The sequence below is a fragment of the Trichosurus vulpecula genome, chromosome 1, assembly GCF_011100635.1.
Source record: "Trichosurus vulpecula isolate mTriVul1 chromosome 1, mTriVul1.pri, whole genome shotgun sequence".
Taxonomy (NCBI): Eukaryota; Metazoa; Chordata; class Mammalia; order Diprotodontia; family Phalangeridae; genus Trichosurus; species Trichosurus vulpecula.
Window position 1 is genome coordinate 167457787 of NC_050573.1, and position 15896 is coordinate 167473682.

A 15896-nucleotide genomic window follows, 5' to 3' on the forward strand; every position below is an offset into this window, starting at 1 on the left:
GGATAAGTTTACTTACCTTGGTAGTGTACTTTCCAGGGAAGTACACATTGATAATGAGGCTGATACATGTATTGCCAGAGCTAGCTCAGTGTTTGAGAGGCTCTGAAGGAAAGCGTCAGACAGAAGAGGTATTAGACTGCCTATTGAACTGAAGGTCTACAGAGCCATTGTGCTGACCTCATTGTTATATGCTTGTGGAACCTGGGCAGCATACAAGTGCCATGCCAGGAAACTGAATCACTTCCATTTTGAAGATCACCTGGCAGGATAAGATACCAGATACTGAGGTCCTTTCTTTAACTAAACTGCCAGGCATTCAAATGCTACTTCAGAGAGCACAACTCCAATGCGCTGGCCACATTGTTTGAATGCAAAATGTATACTTGCCAAAAAGACTATTTTATGGAGAACTCACACAGGGCAAGTGTTCACATGGTGGTCAGAAGAAGTGATAAAAAGATACTCTCAAGGTCTCTCTTAAGAACTTTAGAATTGACTGTGACATGGGAGACACTGGCACAGGATCACTTAGCATGGCATGCCCACATCAGAGAAGGTGCTGTGCTTTATGAGCAAAGCAGAATTGAAGTCACTCAAAAGAAACACAAGATGCACAAATTTAGAGAATACACCCCAAATGTTCACATAGACTCTTTGTGCCTGAACAAAGGTAGAACATTCCAAGCTAGTATTGGTCTGACCAGCCACAACTGGACACACTAAAACTTGACTCTAGCATAGTGATGTCATTTTGGTCCTCTTCAAGAACGAAGGACAATAACCAACCAACCTACTTGTGTGAGGAATTTGTTCAAACGTCAGGAAAAGAATGACCTTTCCTCTTTCTTACAGAATACACGCTTCTAGATCCTATGGGGAAGAAAAGTGAAACGAGAAAGAAAAGACCTCAGGAAGCAATAGACATATTAAGGAGCCAGTGGTGCAACAAGCCCTCTATTTCCAGTTTTCCCGGACTCTTTGGGGAATTTCCCCATAGTGAGATAGGCTACCTACCTCTCAATGGAAGAGGCTAAGGGCAGAGAATACAAAAGAAGGGAAAACAGTCCGTGTTCTCAAGGAACTTACAGTCTAACATGCAAACGATCTAGAGCAGTCAGCATTTGAATTCAGGCCCTCTAGCTTCAACTCCTGCGGCTTTACCCCCCCCCCCCCCCCAGCACCACAATTCGTGTATCTGAGAAATGCAGCTAAAACGAACATAAAGTACACACAGACGCAAACAATGAGCCCCGGACAAACACTGCCCCGCCAAGTATCAGTCACCCTCTATCATCCAAGGCCTTTTAAAGAAATTTTCTCTCGCTCAGTTATGGGCTACGGCTTTATTCATGGCTGCCGGAAGGAACGAAGTGAACAGGAAGCTGGAGGAAGTGAGCCAGGGACGGGAAGGTCACGTGACAGGCACTTCCGCCGACCTCCAGATTCTAAACTCAGTCACGGTGTTCCTTCCTTCTCCTCTTCCTGAGGGCCACTTCTAAGAGAAAGCCCTATCTGAAAGTATGCGTGCCTTGTTAAATAGAATAAGCCCTCAAGGAGTTTTACAAGCCAATAAGGGGGCTGTGATACTAGTGTAACACAAAGCTAGTTATGCTATAAATGAGAAGCAGCTTGGCTAAGTACATAGAGCCAACCTTGGCGAGGAACAACAAAAAGCCCGTTGGCAAAGGCCAAACCTCCGAAGATAGGCCAGCCTGACTGCAGCTTGTCTGATTTGGTGGGGTTTGGCTCAGACTTGTTTCGTGGAGGAGGTGGTGAGGAGTAATGGACCCACCCGGCCTCGATAACTGTTGCGGCAGTCAGCCGGGGGCGGGGCAGGGAGGGCGTGCCATGCGCAAACACTCTAGGTAGAGCCTAGTGCAGACATGGCGGCACTAACTAGCCGGGCCTCTCTCCGCCTGCGGCTCCTCGTCTCCTGGCTAAAGCCCAGAGCCGTGGCTGCTGCCGCCTACGGGTAAACACGCCTGCCTCCTCCAGAGTTGGGGGGAGGAGGGGAAGGGTTATGCCGTCTTGGGGTTTGGGGAGGGCAGCATTGTGCGGTTGGGAGGCTCAGTTCCTTCTCCCCCCACCCCCAGCTCGCGCCCCCAGTCACGCGCAGGCGCCGGGGCCCGGGCAAGGCTTACACACACACAGGGCGGGGGAACTGCGCCCCTAGCGCGCTCTCCGATTCGTGCAGCTGCAGGAAGGAAAAGGGAGGGCCGCGGGCCCGCCAATCCTGGAAGACCTGGGCGGGGTGGGGTCCCCTTCCTGCAGTGCGCGTGCACCTCCCCTGCGGGGCAGTGTTTCTCCGGGGCTCATCGTTTGCGTCTGTGTGTACTTTATGTTCGTTTTAGCTGCATTTCTCAGATACACGAATTGTGGTGCTGGGGGGTGGGGGTGGGGGGTAAAGCCGCAGGAGTTGAAGCTAGAGGGCCTGAATTCAAATGCTGACTGCTCTAGATCTTGTTTGCATGTTAGACTGTAAGTTCCTTGAGGACACGGACTGTTTCCCTTCTTTTGTATTCTCTGCCCTTAGCCTCGTGCCTGACACACAGTAGGTGCTTAGTAAAATGCTTGTTGGCCGACAGTAACCTTGGGCAAGACACGTAATCTGGGCCTCACTTTTCTTTGCGAGTAAGATGAAGGGGTTGTACAGAGGGATTTATGAGCCAGTCCAGCCTTAGACCTGTGATTTAGGAAACGAGACGACAGATTGTCCGATTTGCCCCGGCCTTGTGTCGCTGCCCTAGATATCGCCTCCCAGAGGAGGAAGGCAATCACGTAAATTTTTTTGTTTTTCTACATTAAACACCTGTAGGGGAGAGATGGATTTTAAGAGTTTAGTATGATACGCATTTTAACCGTAAAAGAGGTATGAGTTTCTTCCTAGAGGAATTGTGGTTTTTAAATGTCTTTTTGTTGTTGCAAGCAATGATACTATAGTAATAATTATAGCTTCTGTGCTTGTTAAGACATTCAGTTGACTCTTCCTGACCCCTACGGACCATAGCGGGCCAGGCCTTTCTATCCTCCGCTGTCTCTCCAAGTCAGCATGCGCCCATCCATCTCAACTTCTGCTGCCCCCTTTTCCTTTTTCCTTCAGTCTTTTCCAACCTCAGTTTATTTATTTTTAAGGTATGCAAAGCACCTCCCGCCATTTTACCGAAGTGAAGATTGTGATCAGGAGAGGTTAAACAACCGGATTAAACGAGCCAGAATTTGGAAGAAGGCCTAGCCTGACTCTTAATTCTCTCTTAGTGCAATGAATTCATTAACTGATGGTTCTTTGAAGAGTTTGGACCTGAGTGAACTGAGTTGTTTTTAAACCTTCCACTGAGTACAGAATCCCATAACAGATACATTACTGAGATTCATTGGCTTGTAGTGAGACCTTGACTTAACTAAACCATTGCGACAGACGGCCAAATTCCCTACAAATATTTGTGAAGTATCTATTATGTGCTCCTCACAGTGTTAGGTAGGAAAATCCCTACTGTTAAAGACTTTACACTCTATTGGGGGAAAGAATGTGTACACAGATAAGTAAAATAGATACAAAGTAATTTCTGGGTTGGTAGAGAGGGCACTGGGAAGCTGGTTGGAGGTTCAGGATAGGTTTTCTGTTATATGTGGCTACGCCTAAAGAAAAAAGGCCTTTGAATAATCCCAAGAGTGTAAGGTATGCCTTTCCTAAACTAATCCATCATTTATTCCATTATGTTCTAAGTATCAAATGCAGATTGAATGAATATTCACATAATATACTTGGGGGGGGAATAGAAAAAAACATAAGTTCCCACTTCCAAACTGGAGAAATTCACTATTTAGTTGGGGAGATGAAATATGAGAACTTGAGAAGTTAATAGCAAAGCGTATCAAAAGACAGTTTATAATTACCAAAGGATCGAGTGACAAATAGTGATTGTTATGAGCTCAAAAGAGATGATCCATGAGGGCTGAGGTTTCATTTATATAGCCCTTTAAGGCCTATACACTTATACAGCTAATTGTCTTCATGATTACATTGTGAGGTAACTTGTACAAGTATTATTATCCCTTTTTTACAGGTGAGAAAACAAAACCCTGAGATGTGACCTGCCCAAGAGGGATAGCTATGCAACTTGATAGGCTGTGTGGCCTTGAGTAAATTACTCTCTATGGATCTCAGTTTTCCTGATCTGTAAAACTTTGTGGAAAGTGAGTGATCAGGAGGAAAACACAAAAAATAATTTCTAAGGTCACTTTCAATTCTGAAATAATTCTGTAAACTGGACATTACCAAATCTGACATTACCAGAGGATAGTTAGGATTTAGCTGAGTGAAGAGAATATTTCCTGGGAGAAAAATTAGCCACTTCTCTTTCTCTTCATTAACATTTTTTCAGTTATCTTGGCTCGTACACTGTTTAGAAAAACCTCTTGTCCATTTAGAAAGGTGGAAACAATCTCCAAGACTTATTATCCACCAAAGAAAAATATTTGGGGACTAAGAGCTGACCACAATACTTCCTAAGTATTCCCCCAAAGTTATTTTCATAATTATAAATTGTTGGGGTTGTAGTATAACTCTTTTTACATTCCAGCCAAAGTAACCTTTGCTCTGTTTATTCTGAGTCTGTGGCTGGTTAACTGTTGAATAGATCGTGGTGCTAATGAAGCTAAAGTTAACATACTCAATTTCCATATGTACCAGGTGGTTTTATTTTATTCCATAACCACTAACTGGAACCTTAATCCCTAATTAGTTTAAATTTGTGGCTTTTGGTTGAGGCATAAATTTGAATGAATTCTTTGCCACTGTTGGATAAATGTTAAAAATACACATCCTACTAATGATTGATCTTGTTTTAAGTTTACACAGGTTCCTAAGAGAGGTCATTGATTACAGATTTTTAGAGATGGAAAGGACCTTAGAGGCCATCTAGTTCAACACCCTCATGTCACAGATGAAGAAACAGAGGTAGAGAAATACTAAGTAATTTGTCCAGGGTCACACAACTAGTAAGTATCTGAGGTAGGATTTAAACCCAGGTCTTCCTGACTCAGAGTCCAGTATCCTATCCATTTCAATCAGTCAATAAGCATTAAGTGCCTAGTCTGTGCCAGGCACCATGTAGCACATACTGCCATGCTGATATTTATCACACTGATTATTTTATAGTAGTAAGTACCTAACAACAAGCGGCTTTAAGCTTTTATCTATCATGTTTTCTGATTAGTATTGAGGAATGATTTTCCCACAATGAAAGTTACAAAAAGAAAAAAGTAGGCAATTCTTTTTCCTTTCATATCATGACAAATTAACCAGCTTCATAAATACCTTTTTGTATAGCAGGTAAACTCATTTTTAAATTATAGGCACTTTACTATCTTGATATAACTAGAAAAACATTAGGATGTACTGCCTCAAGGAATAAAGTTAAAAAAAAAAGTCCATTTTCCCTCTAAGTAGCCATTGAATGGATTTTAAATTAAGTACTATCATGGTTATGTGAATATTTAAACTACTATGGTTTTGTAATGGTTAAAGTGTGGTCTCATGCCCTTTTAATCTTTCACAATAGATTTTCACTTAATATCTCTTATTTCTAAAATAGCTCCTAAAACCAGGTTCATCTGAACTGGAATTAACCATTTTATAAAGCTATTTGCTTTTCTATACAACTTTATATGTAATTCTAACACAAAGCTAGGAGCCGATAGGAGTATAGGAAAGGTTTTCCTATATGTGATGTTTATCTCAGCCTAATGAAGTAGGAACTAGGTAGTTTAGACAAAGTATTGCCAGGAGAGTTCAGTGTGAACTTTTCTCCCATTTTATTTTTAGGAGTTTAAAAGGAAAATATGTACAAACTAAATTGTTGAACTTTTTAGAAATGAATACCCTCTCCTTCATTATAACTAATAGTTCAGAGAATTAGATACGCCAAATTAAATCACCCCAAAGTTTCAACCTGACTTCAGCCATTCTACTGTGCTCTCTGGAATTTTGGTTAAATGGGCAACAAACCTCATCTTAAATCTTTTCCTTTCCCACTCCTTCCATCCAGCTCTTACTGAAAATTGGCTTTCCAGGCAACACAGCCTCCCAGGGCACCCGTTACAATACTGACTAAACCTTCACTCTTCTCAACTTATTGTTTGAGGTGGAAGAGTTGGAATACGCCTTGTTCCCCATTGCCACTTTCAGGTTCTCCCCCTTCCTTTGAAGTTCACGCTATTTGTGTGTCCCAATTTTTCTATCCTCCCCAAGTCTTGCCCTTAAACTAACGTACTTAAGTGTACATATTAATTCTCCCCCAAATACCCTAACCACTCAGTTCCTAAACTTACACACCTTCCATTTACAACTCCCAACTTAACACTCCTCCATTCCATCTCAGCCACGCATAAATATGGTCATATGCTTGATCTTGCTCTCATCCACCTCTGTGTTCAAGAACTTGGAAATCCCCTTCTCTGACCATAATCTGCTGACTTTTCACCTCTTCCTCTGCCTTCCCTTACAGAACTCTTTGTCTTCACACTTTGTCCACACTGTGACCTCCAATCCTCTGCCTCTTCAATTTTCTCTTAAGCCGTCTCTCCTGCACTATCCACTCTCCTCTTTTCTCCCCACCTTGACTCCTTGGTGAACCGATTCAGCTCTACACTGTCCTCTCGACTCCCCAGGCCTCTTATCATATTTTTTATTACAACCAACCAAGCCTCAGTCTTGGATCACTCTTAACCATTTGTCACCTTCACTTTATACTCTTGTTGCTGAACAAAGATGGAGAAAAAAAATAACCATTCTGATTGAGTCCACTACAGATTTATGTTACATGATCCCAACTGGGCCCTCACTACTGCTAGGCAATCACATTATACCTCCCTTCTCAGCTCACTATTCCCTTCTCCACAGCAGCTCTTCCAAATCCCATCTCACACCTCCCAGGGCTGCTCTTTGCACCATTCCCTCAGCTGAGGACCTACCTAGGCCATTCACTGTAAACTTCCTCTATCCCCCTTTTCCTCATCTATCACTCAGATTCCTTCTGCCACTATCTCTTCCTTTACCTCTGGCTCACATGATGAGGTGACCTTTCTCCTTACCAAGGCAAACCCCTGCACTTCTTCAAGCGATCCCATTCCATCCCATCTCCTCCAACAGATTGTCCTTTTGTCTATACAAACATGCCCATGTCTCCCTCGGTTGATTCTTCCATCCCTGCTAACTAGTGTCCTGTATCTTTTCTGCCTTTTGTGGCTGAACTCAAAAAGGCCATCCATGATAGGTGCCTCCACTTTCCTTTCACTCTTAACCTGTTACGATCTGGCTTTTGACCTTATCACTCCACCAAAATTGCTCTTTCCAAAGTTACTGATGATTGCCAGATTCATCAGCCTTTTCTAAATTTTCATTCTTCTTGACATATCTGCAACCTTTGACACTGTTGATGAGTCCTCCTTGATATTCTTTTCTGTCTTGGTTTTTGGGATACCACTCTTTTGATTTCTCCTATCTTTTGCCTTTTTTGCTGGATCATCCCTCTTTTCATATCATCCCTCTAATCACAGGTGTCTGCCAGGGCTCTGTCTTGGTCCCTCTTCTCTTTTCCCTCTTTACTACTTGATCTCATCAACACCCATGCTTTTAATTACCAACTGTATGCTGATGATTCTCAAATCTACCTATCCTGCTCGAGTCTCCCTGCCTCAAATCTCTTCCCCTCTGGTCCATCCTCCATTCAGTCACTAAAGTGATTTTTCTAAAGCACAGGTCTGATCATGTTTAGCTCCCTTTGGCCTCCAGGATCAAATACAAAATGCTGTAGTTGGCATTCAAAGCCCTTCCTCTCCCACCTTTTTAGTCTCCTTACATATTCCTCCCTGATGTTCTTTGGAGTTCAGTGACACTGACCTGTTGGCCAGTTCCACAAACAAAACATTTTATCTCTTATCTCTAGGCATTTTCTCTGGCTAGCCCCTGCGCTTGGAACACACTTCCTCCCCTACTCCACTTACTGATATCCCCAGCTTACTTTAAGGCTTAGCTAAAATCTCAACTTCACAAAGTCTTCTCCAACCCCTCTTAATTCTAGTGCCTTTCCTCTGTTAATTACTTCTTTTTTATCCTAAATATAGTTTATTTTGTAAATATTTGTTTGCATGTTGTCTCCCCCATTAGCTTGTAAGCTTCTAGAGGATAGGGACTGTCTTTTCCCTTTTTTGTATCTCTAGCACCTAGCACAGTGCCTGAAACATAGTAGGCACTTAATAAATGTTTATGGATTGACTGAAATAAATGAAAAACAAAACGTGTAGAGAAGTTCTTATTTAGAAGGATATTTAGAGATCATGTGATCCATAGCAGAACAGAAATCCTCTTCCAATGAGAAGTGATTCATTACTTCTTCAGACTAATTTTTAGGAAACTTTCCGTTATATCAAACCTAAATTTATCTGTTTGCACTATTACCTTTTGCTTCTACTTCTGGCCCTGGAGCCAAACAGAACAATAAATTTGTCCTTTAAATGAGTTGTCTACCTTGATAAAATATGAGCTTCCTGAGGGACAAGAATATTTCATGTTTGTCTTTGTGTCCCAGATACTTCAAGTAGCACTTGTCACATAGTAGGCACCTAATAAATGTTAATTGATACCACCTGCTCAATCATCTCTTCTTTTAAAACATTACCAATTTCTTCATCTTTTCCTCATTCTAAGTCACAGAATGCTCTGGATTTCTAGTTCATGGCTTGCCACAGAGTTGAGATTTGAGGAGAAGTAAAAGGTAAGAATTTTTATATCTGAGTGTGGCTTTCTGCAGTCTTATTTGTAAAGCTATGTGGCAATCTGCTCTGCAGCCCTTGTTAAGGACATGTGGACATTCACCATCCTGATTGCCTTCTAGATATGCTCAGTTTGTCAATGTCTGTCCAAATTTTGTCACCCAGGACTGAGCATAATACTTCAAATGTGGTCTGACCAGGTCAAAGTACAACAGTCTTGGACACTGCCTCACAATGCAGCCCAAATTTGGATCAGCTTTTTTTTTTTAAATTTTTTTTAATTTTTTTTTTGGATCAGCTTTTTTTGATGACCATATTACTCATTGAGCTTTCAATCTGTTAAGCCTTTGAAATCTTTTTCAAATGAGTTGCTGTCTAGCCATGGCTACCTCATCTTGTATTTGTAAAAATTGATGTTTTTTTAATCCTAAATGGAAGAATTTACATATATCCTTATTAAATTTCATCATAATAGATTTGGCCCAGTAATAGTTAAGGATCTTTTTGAAAACTGACTCTATTAGACATTTTTAAAAGCTCTTTCTCTTTATGTTAATTGTAATTTTGAGATGCATGCCTGTATCCAAGTCATTGACAAAAATGTTGAAAAGCAGATATAAAAGCATGGATCTTTGGAAAATTTTACCAGAGACCTACTTGAAGTTGGTTTCTGACTCTTTGGTTGTAGTTGTTAGGCATGTTTCAAATTCACCAAGCTGTTCTACTGCTTCTCCCACATCTCTACATCTTCTCCAGGAGGATAGCCTGAGAAACTTGGTCTTTGTTAAAAATCTAGTAAACTATCCACATAATTCCTCTGATTTACCGGTCTAGTAACCTTGTCAGAAAAAAGAAATGAAGTTGACCTGGCATGTTCTGTGTTTGATGAAGCCATGCTGGCTTGTTGAAATCACTATTCCTTTTCTGAATCTTCTTATTTTAAAAGTACATTTTAGAATTCTATTACTAGAATACTGACAAGCCTTTTTGTAGGCAAAATTATATCAGAGTGACATAAATAATTATTTTACATATTACAGTCATTAGTCTTAGGTCATAAAAGTTAAAGAAAAAATAGATTCATAATCCCATGCTTTCTTCAGTACCATAGAAGTTTAACAAATTTAAACAGATTTATAATCTCAAACAGGAGATTATTAAGGAAGGAAACCTCATCAAACAAACTATAGGTAAACTAAGTCAGATTATAGATTAAACTACATTTAGAAGGTTCACAAATAGGCTGATTTAGGGTGAAGATTTACATGTCACCAAGATAACCAAGAAACCATGTCAGGGAAATCCTTCAACGTATAGCTAGGGGAGCTAACATCAAAAAATCACTTTGGCTCTCCTTTGGCTTCTATTTGAGAAATGCCAGTCTTCCTTTATTTCATGAGTCAGATTTTGGTCAGGTAATGTTAATATTAACAGGAGAAGACAGACTTTTAGTTAACCAAAATTGAAGGAGAAATGGCCCTGAGTGCTGAATAATAAAAAATTAGGTCTGCAATACCTCTTTTTGATCACTCAATTGTAAATTCTATTCATCTCTGCCCTGGGCATATTTTCAACTGTACTTACGCATACATTCCTACAGGTAGACATGAACATTGAAATACATGACAAACTATGAACATCAGTATTGAATAACTCAAAGTCTCCTTGATCAGTTTGTTTCTTGCAACCCACTCTAAATGTCCATTCATTCAGCTTATTTCACCTTGGATCTTAGCTTTCCTAGTAGCCCTCTGGTTCTTGGAATCATTTTCCCTTGGATTCCGGAATAGGCCTCATTCTCATGGAGGTTCTGGAGAATTATTCTTCCAATAGATGTGTTTCTCTGATTCTAAGTCACTTCTAGAGATTCTCTAGGTTAACTAGTTCATGTAGTTAAAAGTCAGTTCAAATATCATGGAGCTAACTTTGTTAAAAACAAGTTATCAGAACATCAAATTAGAAACCCATAATTCACCTGCAAGTTCAGAGAAATTCAGTTTTTACATGCTGCATACTTGTTCCGTTTTTACCGTGTACCTATTATAAATAATGGTATGCACAAGCTGAAGAAAGAATTTAAAAAAAAATCCATGAATGCCTGACTTGTTCGATGAGCTCCTCTGTTTCTTAATATTATAAGACAGACTTCAAAACGCACAAAAAATTAAAATTTTTTTAATGCAATTTTATATGTAGAATCCTTAATCCAATTTCAAAAACTTATTACTAAAATATAGTCTAAGTCTGTATATCCCAGAAAAAAAGAAAATTTTTTTCAAAAGAAACCCAACAAACTATGTCTATATTTAATTGAACTTAAAGGATATCCAGTACTTGTTCTACTTTTTCAGTCTTATTCTTAATTACTTTCAAGATCAAAAGAAAAAAAAAATTTTAAATGTATATCATAAAATATATCATCAAGAAACATCATGTCCATTTATCATTGTTCTTTTTTTCTGTAAATAGTATTTTATTTTTTTCCAAATAGTATGTAAAGATAATTTTCAACGTTCATTTTTTTGTAAGATTTTGAGTTCCAAGTTTTTCTCCCTCTTTCCGTCCCAAAGATGGCAAACAGCCTGATATAGGTTATACATGAGCAATCATGTTAAACATAATTCCACCTTAGTTATGTTGCGAAAGAACAATCAGAACAAAAGGGAAAAGCCATAAAAAAACAAAAAAAGTGAAAATAGCATGCTTTGATCTGCATTCAGACTCTATAGTTCTTTCTCTGAATGTGGATAGCATTTTCCATCATATTATTGTTCTTAATAGAAATATTTGAAAGCCTGTGTGTGTGTGTGTGTGTGTGTGTCTATGTCTGTCTGTCTGTCTGTCTCCATCCTAATCCTAATGCTTTTCTGAGGGAAGTTTACTGCTCCATTAAAATGACCTTGCAAATGTGACAGTAGGATCCTCTTGACTAATTTTCCCCATTGAAGTTGAAACAGAGAGTGATCATAAATTCAGAATAGTAAAATTTAAAACATTAAGGTCTTTTATACTTGCATCCTATTATAGTAGTGATGCAATGAGATTCATCATTTACAAAAAAAAAAAAACCTTAGAGTTCACCTGCCCTAGTTACAGAATTTTATTATGAAAAGAAGAAGAAAGACATAGTTATAAAAAAGAAAAAGTTAAGGCTGTCCCTTCAGAAAGGAAATAGCACAATGGAAAAATTGAATCAAGAGACTGCTGCTGTCACATTTGCAAGGTTCCCTCAACGTTCTGAAGAACAAACATCAATCTGTAGCAGTTCTGGAATCATGCTCCCTTTGAACAGCACTTGGCATTTCCCTCGAATGGTGTGTGGTGAATAAGATGGTTCAGGTGATCGTTCTTGAAATCCAAACTCTGAACAATATTAAAATATAGTCCCAAGAATGCATGCTTCAAATAGCAAACTTCACTGATCATAGCTTAAGACTAGGTACAATCATTATCATTACTTCTCTCATGTTGTTGCAACAGCAAGTAACAAGAAGCATATACAAGGCCATATCTTATTCATCCTTCATAGTGAAATCAGCCTTTAGAAATTAAGAAAATAATCACATTCTTTAATTCATACATACAGTGTATGTATGGCCATCTAAGCTTCCTTGTTGATGGATATCCGTATCTTCAGGTCTTGCATATTAACCTCTAAAGCAAACAAATACAATCTTTAAATTTGGGGTCTGTTGAGACTTAGTTGGCTTAAAGATATAACTTTAACTCATTCTCCAGGTACAATATGATAATTTTCATAAGCAATGACCGGTCTATCAGGTTAAAAAAAAGTAATCATTATAAAATTAACTTGTAAACTCTGTTATTCAGCTGTGAGAGGTTCTAGTTTCTCATTAAAACTACTTCATTACTGTAGAATTTCACAGCCTGCTGTTAGCAAGGCTAAGATTTTTTTGACTCTCCCCACGTAGAAGGTCCCAAGAAACCTGGTAAGTCCCAAAGAACTTCACAGTTAAAGGGAAAAAATTCTGTGGGCCTTTTCTCAATCAGTAAGTTATTAATTTTAAGGCAAAATATACTGAATTGAATACTTAAAAGTGTTTAAACATTATGGCAACATTCTCTAACAGCTCATTTCATAATCTAACAGCATTTAGAACAAAAAGAAAAGTTAATTTCGTAAGGATACAATTACATCACTCTCTAGGTATTATTTTTCCAATTTGTAGCATTTCTTATACAATGATTTCTCCAAAACCATCATACAAGAAAAATTAGAAGCTTAACAATAAAAAAATAACATTATGGATTTTAAAACTAACATAAAATTTATTGCCAGTCAAATAACATCAATTTTTTGAATGTGCTCCCGAATCATCTTACATAGAAAGTTACTTCATATATCAATTCAACATTCTATGCTAATTTTAGAGAATAATTATGAATGAATTAAATTTTTCTTGCTCATGAAGTTTACAAAGCACATCGCTTTAATGCCTATCATCAAGTATACTTTGCATTTAGGTGTGATCCACCTATAGAGGATCAGACATTACAGTTATCCAATTAGGAGAACACATTTAATTTTAAACTTTAAATGAGACTACATTACAATTTAGTTTTAGGACAAACCCAATCAAATCGAATCTGAATTTATAGTCACAAATGGTATCATTCAAAATCTCAGTTTTCCCAAGGACCATTAGCTGCCAGCAGCCTAAATCATAGGGCCTACTACTTTCAGTTAGCTCATTTCTAAAAATTTATGGTGGTAGTCTCACATTCTCATCTCCCTTTTCTGGGGCCCAAGAGGCTCTCCTAAAATAAGAAATTGTAAACATAATGATATCGTAATTGTATATCCCTCATGTAAAGATTGGAATACTCCCTTCTAATGATCCTCCAAAGACACAAACTTAGTGTGCCATCTACTAAATTTATTACTCTTGCTTCCATTTGGTAAATGTTATAACTTGATAAAATATTATCAATCTCAATATTGACTTAGTTTTACAGTAAGTAATTTTGGGAATGTTTTAGGATCATAGAATGTTAAGCCTGAATCTCTGAAATCATCTAGTACCACACCCTCATTTTACTGGTAAGGAAAATGAGTGCCCTGCTTTGGGCTGTGTTAGAAATACACTTGACACTGAAATTCAGGTATCAAGGGAAATTTATTATTTTTGAGGAATCCAAAGGAATTGGTAAAAGTTCCTGGCCAGGAGCAGAATGCACCCTTCTTTAGGAAGAGGGAGTGGGGAATACAGGAGTGAGACCAACTTTATTATGTTGGACTGACGAAGATTGATGTATCATCAGCTCAGTACCTCCCTTCAAAGAATGGATTGGTCCGTTCCCTACACGCCCCACACATGCAATTGCTGGGTTTGTCCCCCCCCCCCCCCCCGCAACATACGTCCCATTTTCAAAAATGGCAGAAAACTCCTCCCTGTGGGTGAGTAAGGTAATATTCATTTAGCCAATTAAGCATGCGTGGTAGCCATTTGACCCAGTTTTCTCTTCAACCCTGATCATTCTCTGGCTAGTTTAGACCAGTTTTCCTAACATCCTGAATCTGTGGCTTCTGCAAAACCACAAACTTTATTCTGATTGGCTGGGAACTCTCATCGTGGTTAATTTTTACTCCCTTCTTTGTTCAAGCTGACACTTGATTAATTATTCTGTGGAACTCAAGTAACTCTTCTGTGGAAACCTAACTTTCCCTAACTTTTACTAGTCTCTCACAGCTGGGATTTCAGTGGTGTAGAGAACTCTTGGTGAGGAAACTCCCTCTACCAATTCAGATTGGCAATTGTTCTGCAATTTATTGTCTTTAAGAGAGTTGCCTGGGCCACCAAAGGTTAAGTGACTTGCGAATTACTAATTTATGGAGTTATCGTGACAGGGAATGGGACCACTAGGAGATCCCTTTGGGTTAAGTGGGGAGCAAGCAGCCCTGGTTCCTTGGATACTCACTGGGAAAGACCACAGTGGCAGCAAGGTAGAAACAATGCTTCAGTCACACTTTAATAAAGCACAGGGTGTACAGAGACAAATAGTACAGGGGGACAAAGGCAGAAAGTGTGGGACATGGGAATGGGGAGATAGAAAGAGGTAGGCAGGCAGCACATGAAAGAGAACAGGGAGGAGAAGGGACATGGAGAGTCATGTAACCATGGATCAAAGTTGGGAACACTTAGGCAGCATGGACTTCGAGGAGGTGGAGGAGATGGGGAAGGGGAGAATTTGAAAGGGTTTACAGGATTTTGGGGCAGTTAGCAGAAACAAGGGACCCTTGCAGTAAGGTCTAGCTGGCTTCCCCTGATTTAGCACATCGTCTCAGGATTTCACTTTTAGTAATTTATGAGACAGCTTGCAAATAACCATTATGCTCCTTTAATCTGTGGGAGACTATAAGTTCTAGGTTCTCCTTTGCAATCTTAACTTTTTGCTGTTGTTGCTTCATACTAGCTACTTAGACACTTAGCATATTAACTAGAAGGGGAGTACTGTATGCGTTAGAGGCAGGACTTGAACACAGGTCCTCCAGAGATCAGCTCCATCTACTTAGCATCCATTAACTGCCTTGTATGTAAACGATTGATGAACATATGTTAAAGGCCTCTAAGATAGGTTCAGTAGCCTGAAATAAATTAGCCTAAGCCTAAAAGAAATCTAGTTGCTGGCAAGCAGTTTAATGATTATTTAAACTGTGAGGGAATACAAATCCCCCACTTTGCCTTCCACTCAGTAGGTTCTCAATAAATAATTTGTTGAATCCGTGGATGTTCACTTCTATTTATTGTTATTATTATGTAACATTCTAGTTTTAGAACTCTGAAAAACTATGCAAATCTCAGCCCTGGGAATTGTTTTGCAGTTATGTTCCTCAGATTGTCAGTATTCTTCCCCTTTTCCAGTTCTGTTAACATTGTCTCTTCAACAGTTACCCAACATGCTGATAAACGGCAGCTGCTGCTTTTGCTCACTTCCCTCTTCTAGTCACAAAACACCCTAGCTTTCTGTCTCCTGACCTACGGTAAAGACGGAGTAGGAGAGGTTAAAGGCAAAAATCTTTAGGACTGAGTCTGCCTTTCTGCAGTCTGTATTTGTAAGGCTGTACAGCAAGTTGTTCCTCCTATTCCCAAAATTGTTAGGGA

General features: G+C 39.3%; 1 protein-coding gene across 1 annotated transcript in view; it reads left to right on the forward strand.

Annotated features, from left to right (window-relative positions):
• The first annotated feature begins 1854 nt into the window (after nucleotides 1–1854).
• The window catches only part of BPHL (biphenyl hydrolase like), a 58691-nt gene continuing 44649 nt past the window's right edge, over nucleotides 1855–15896 (forward strand). The window contains exon 1 of the mRNA XM_036759231.1: nucleotides 1855–1972. Coding sequence (XP_036615126.1) covers nucleotides 1884–1972 — 89 coding nt within the window. The 5' untranslated portion in view covers nucleotides 1855–1883. The remainder of the gene's footprint in view (nucleotides 1973–15896) is intronic.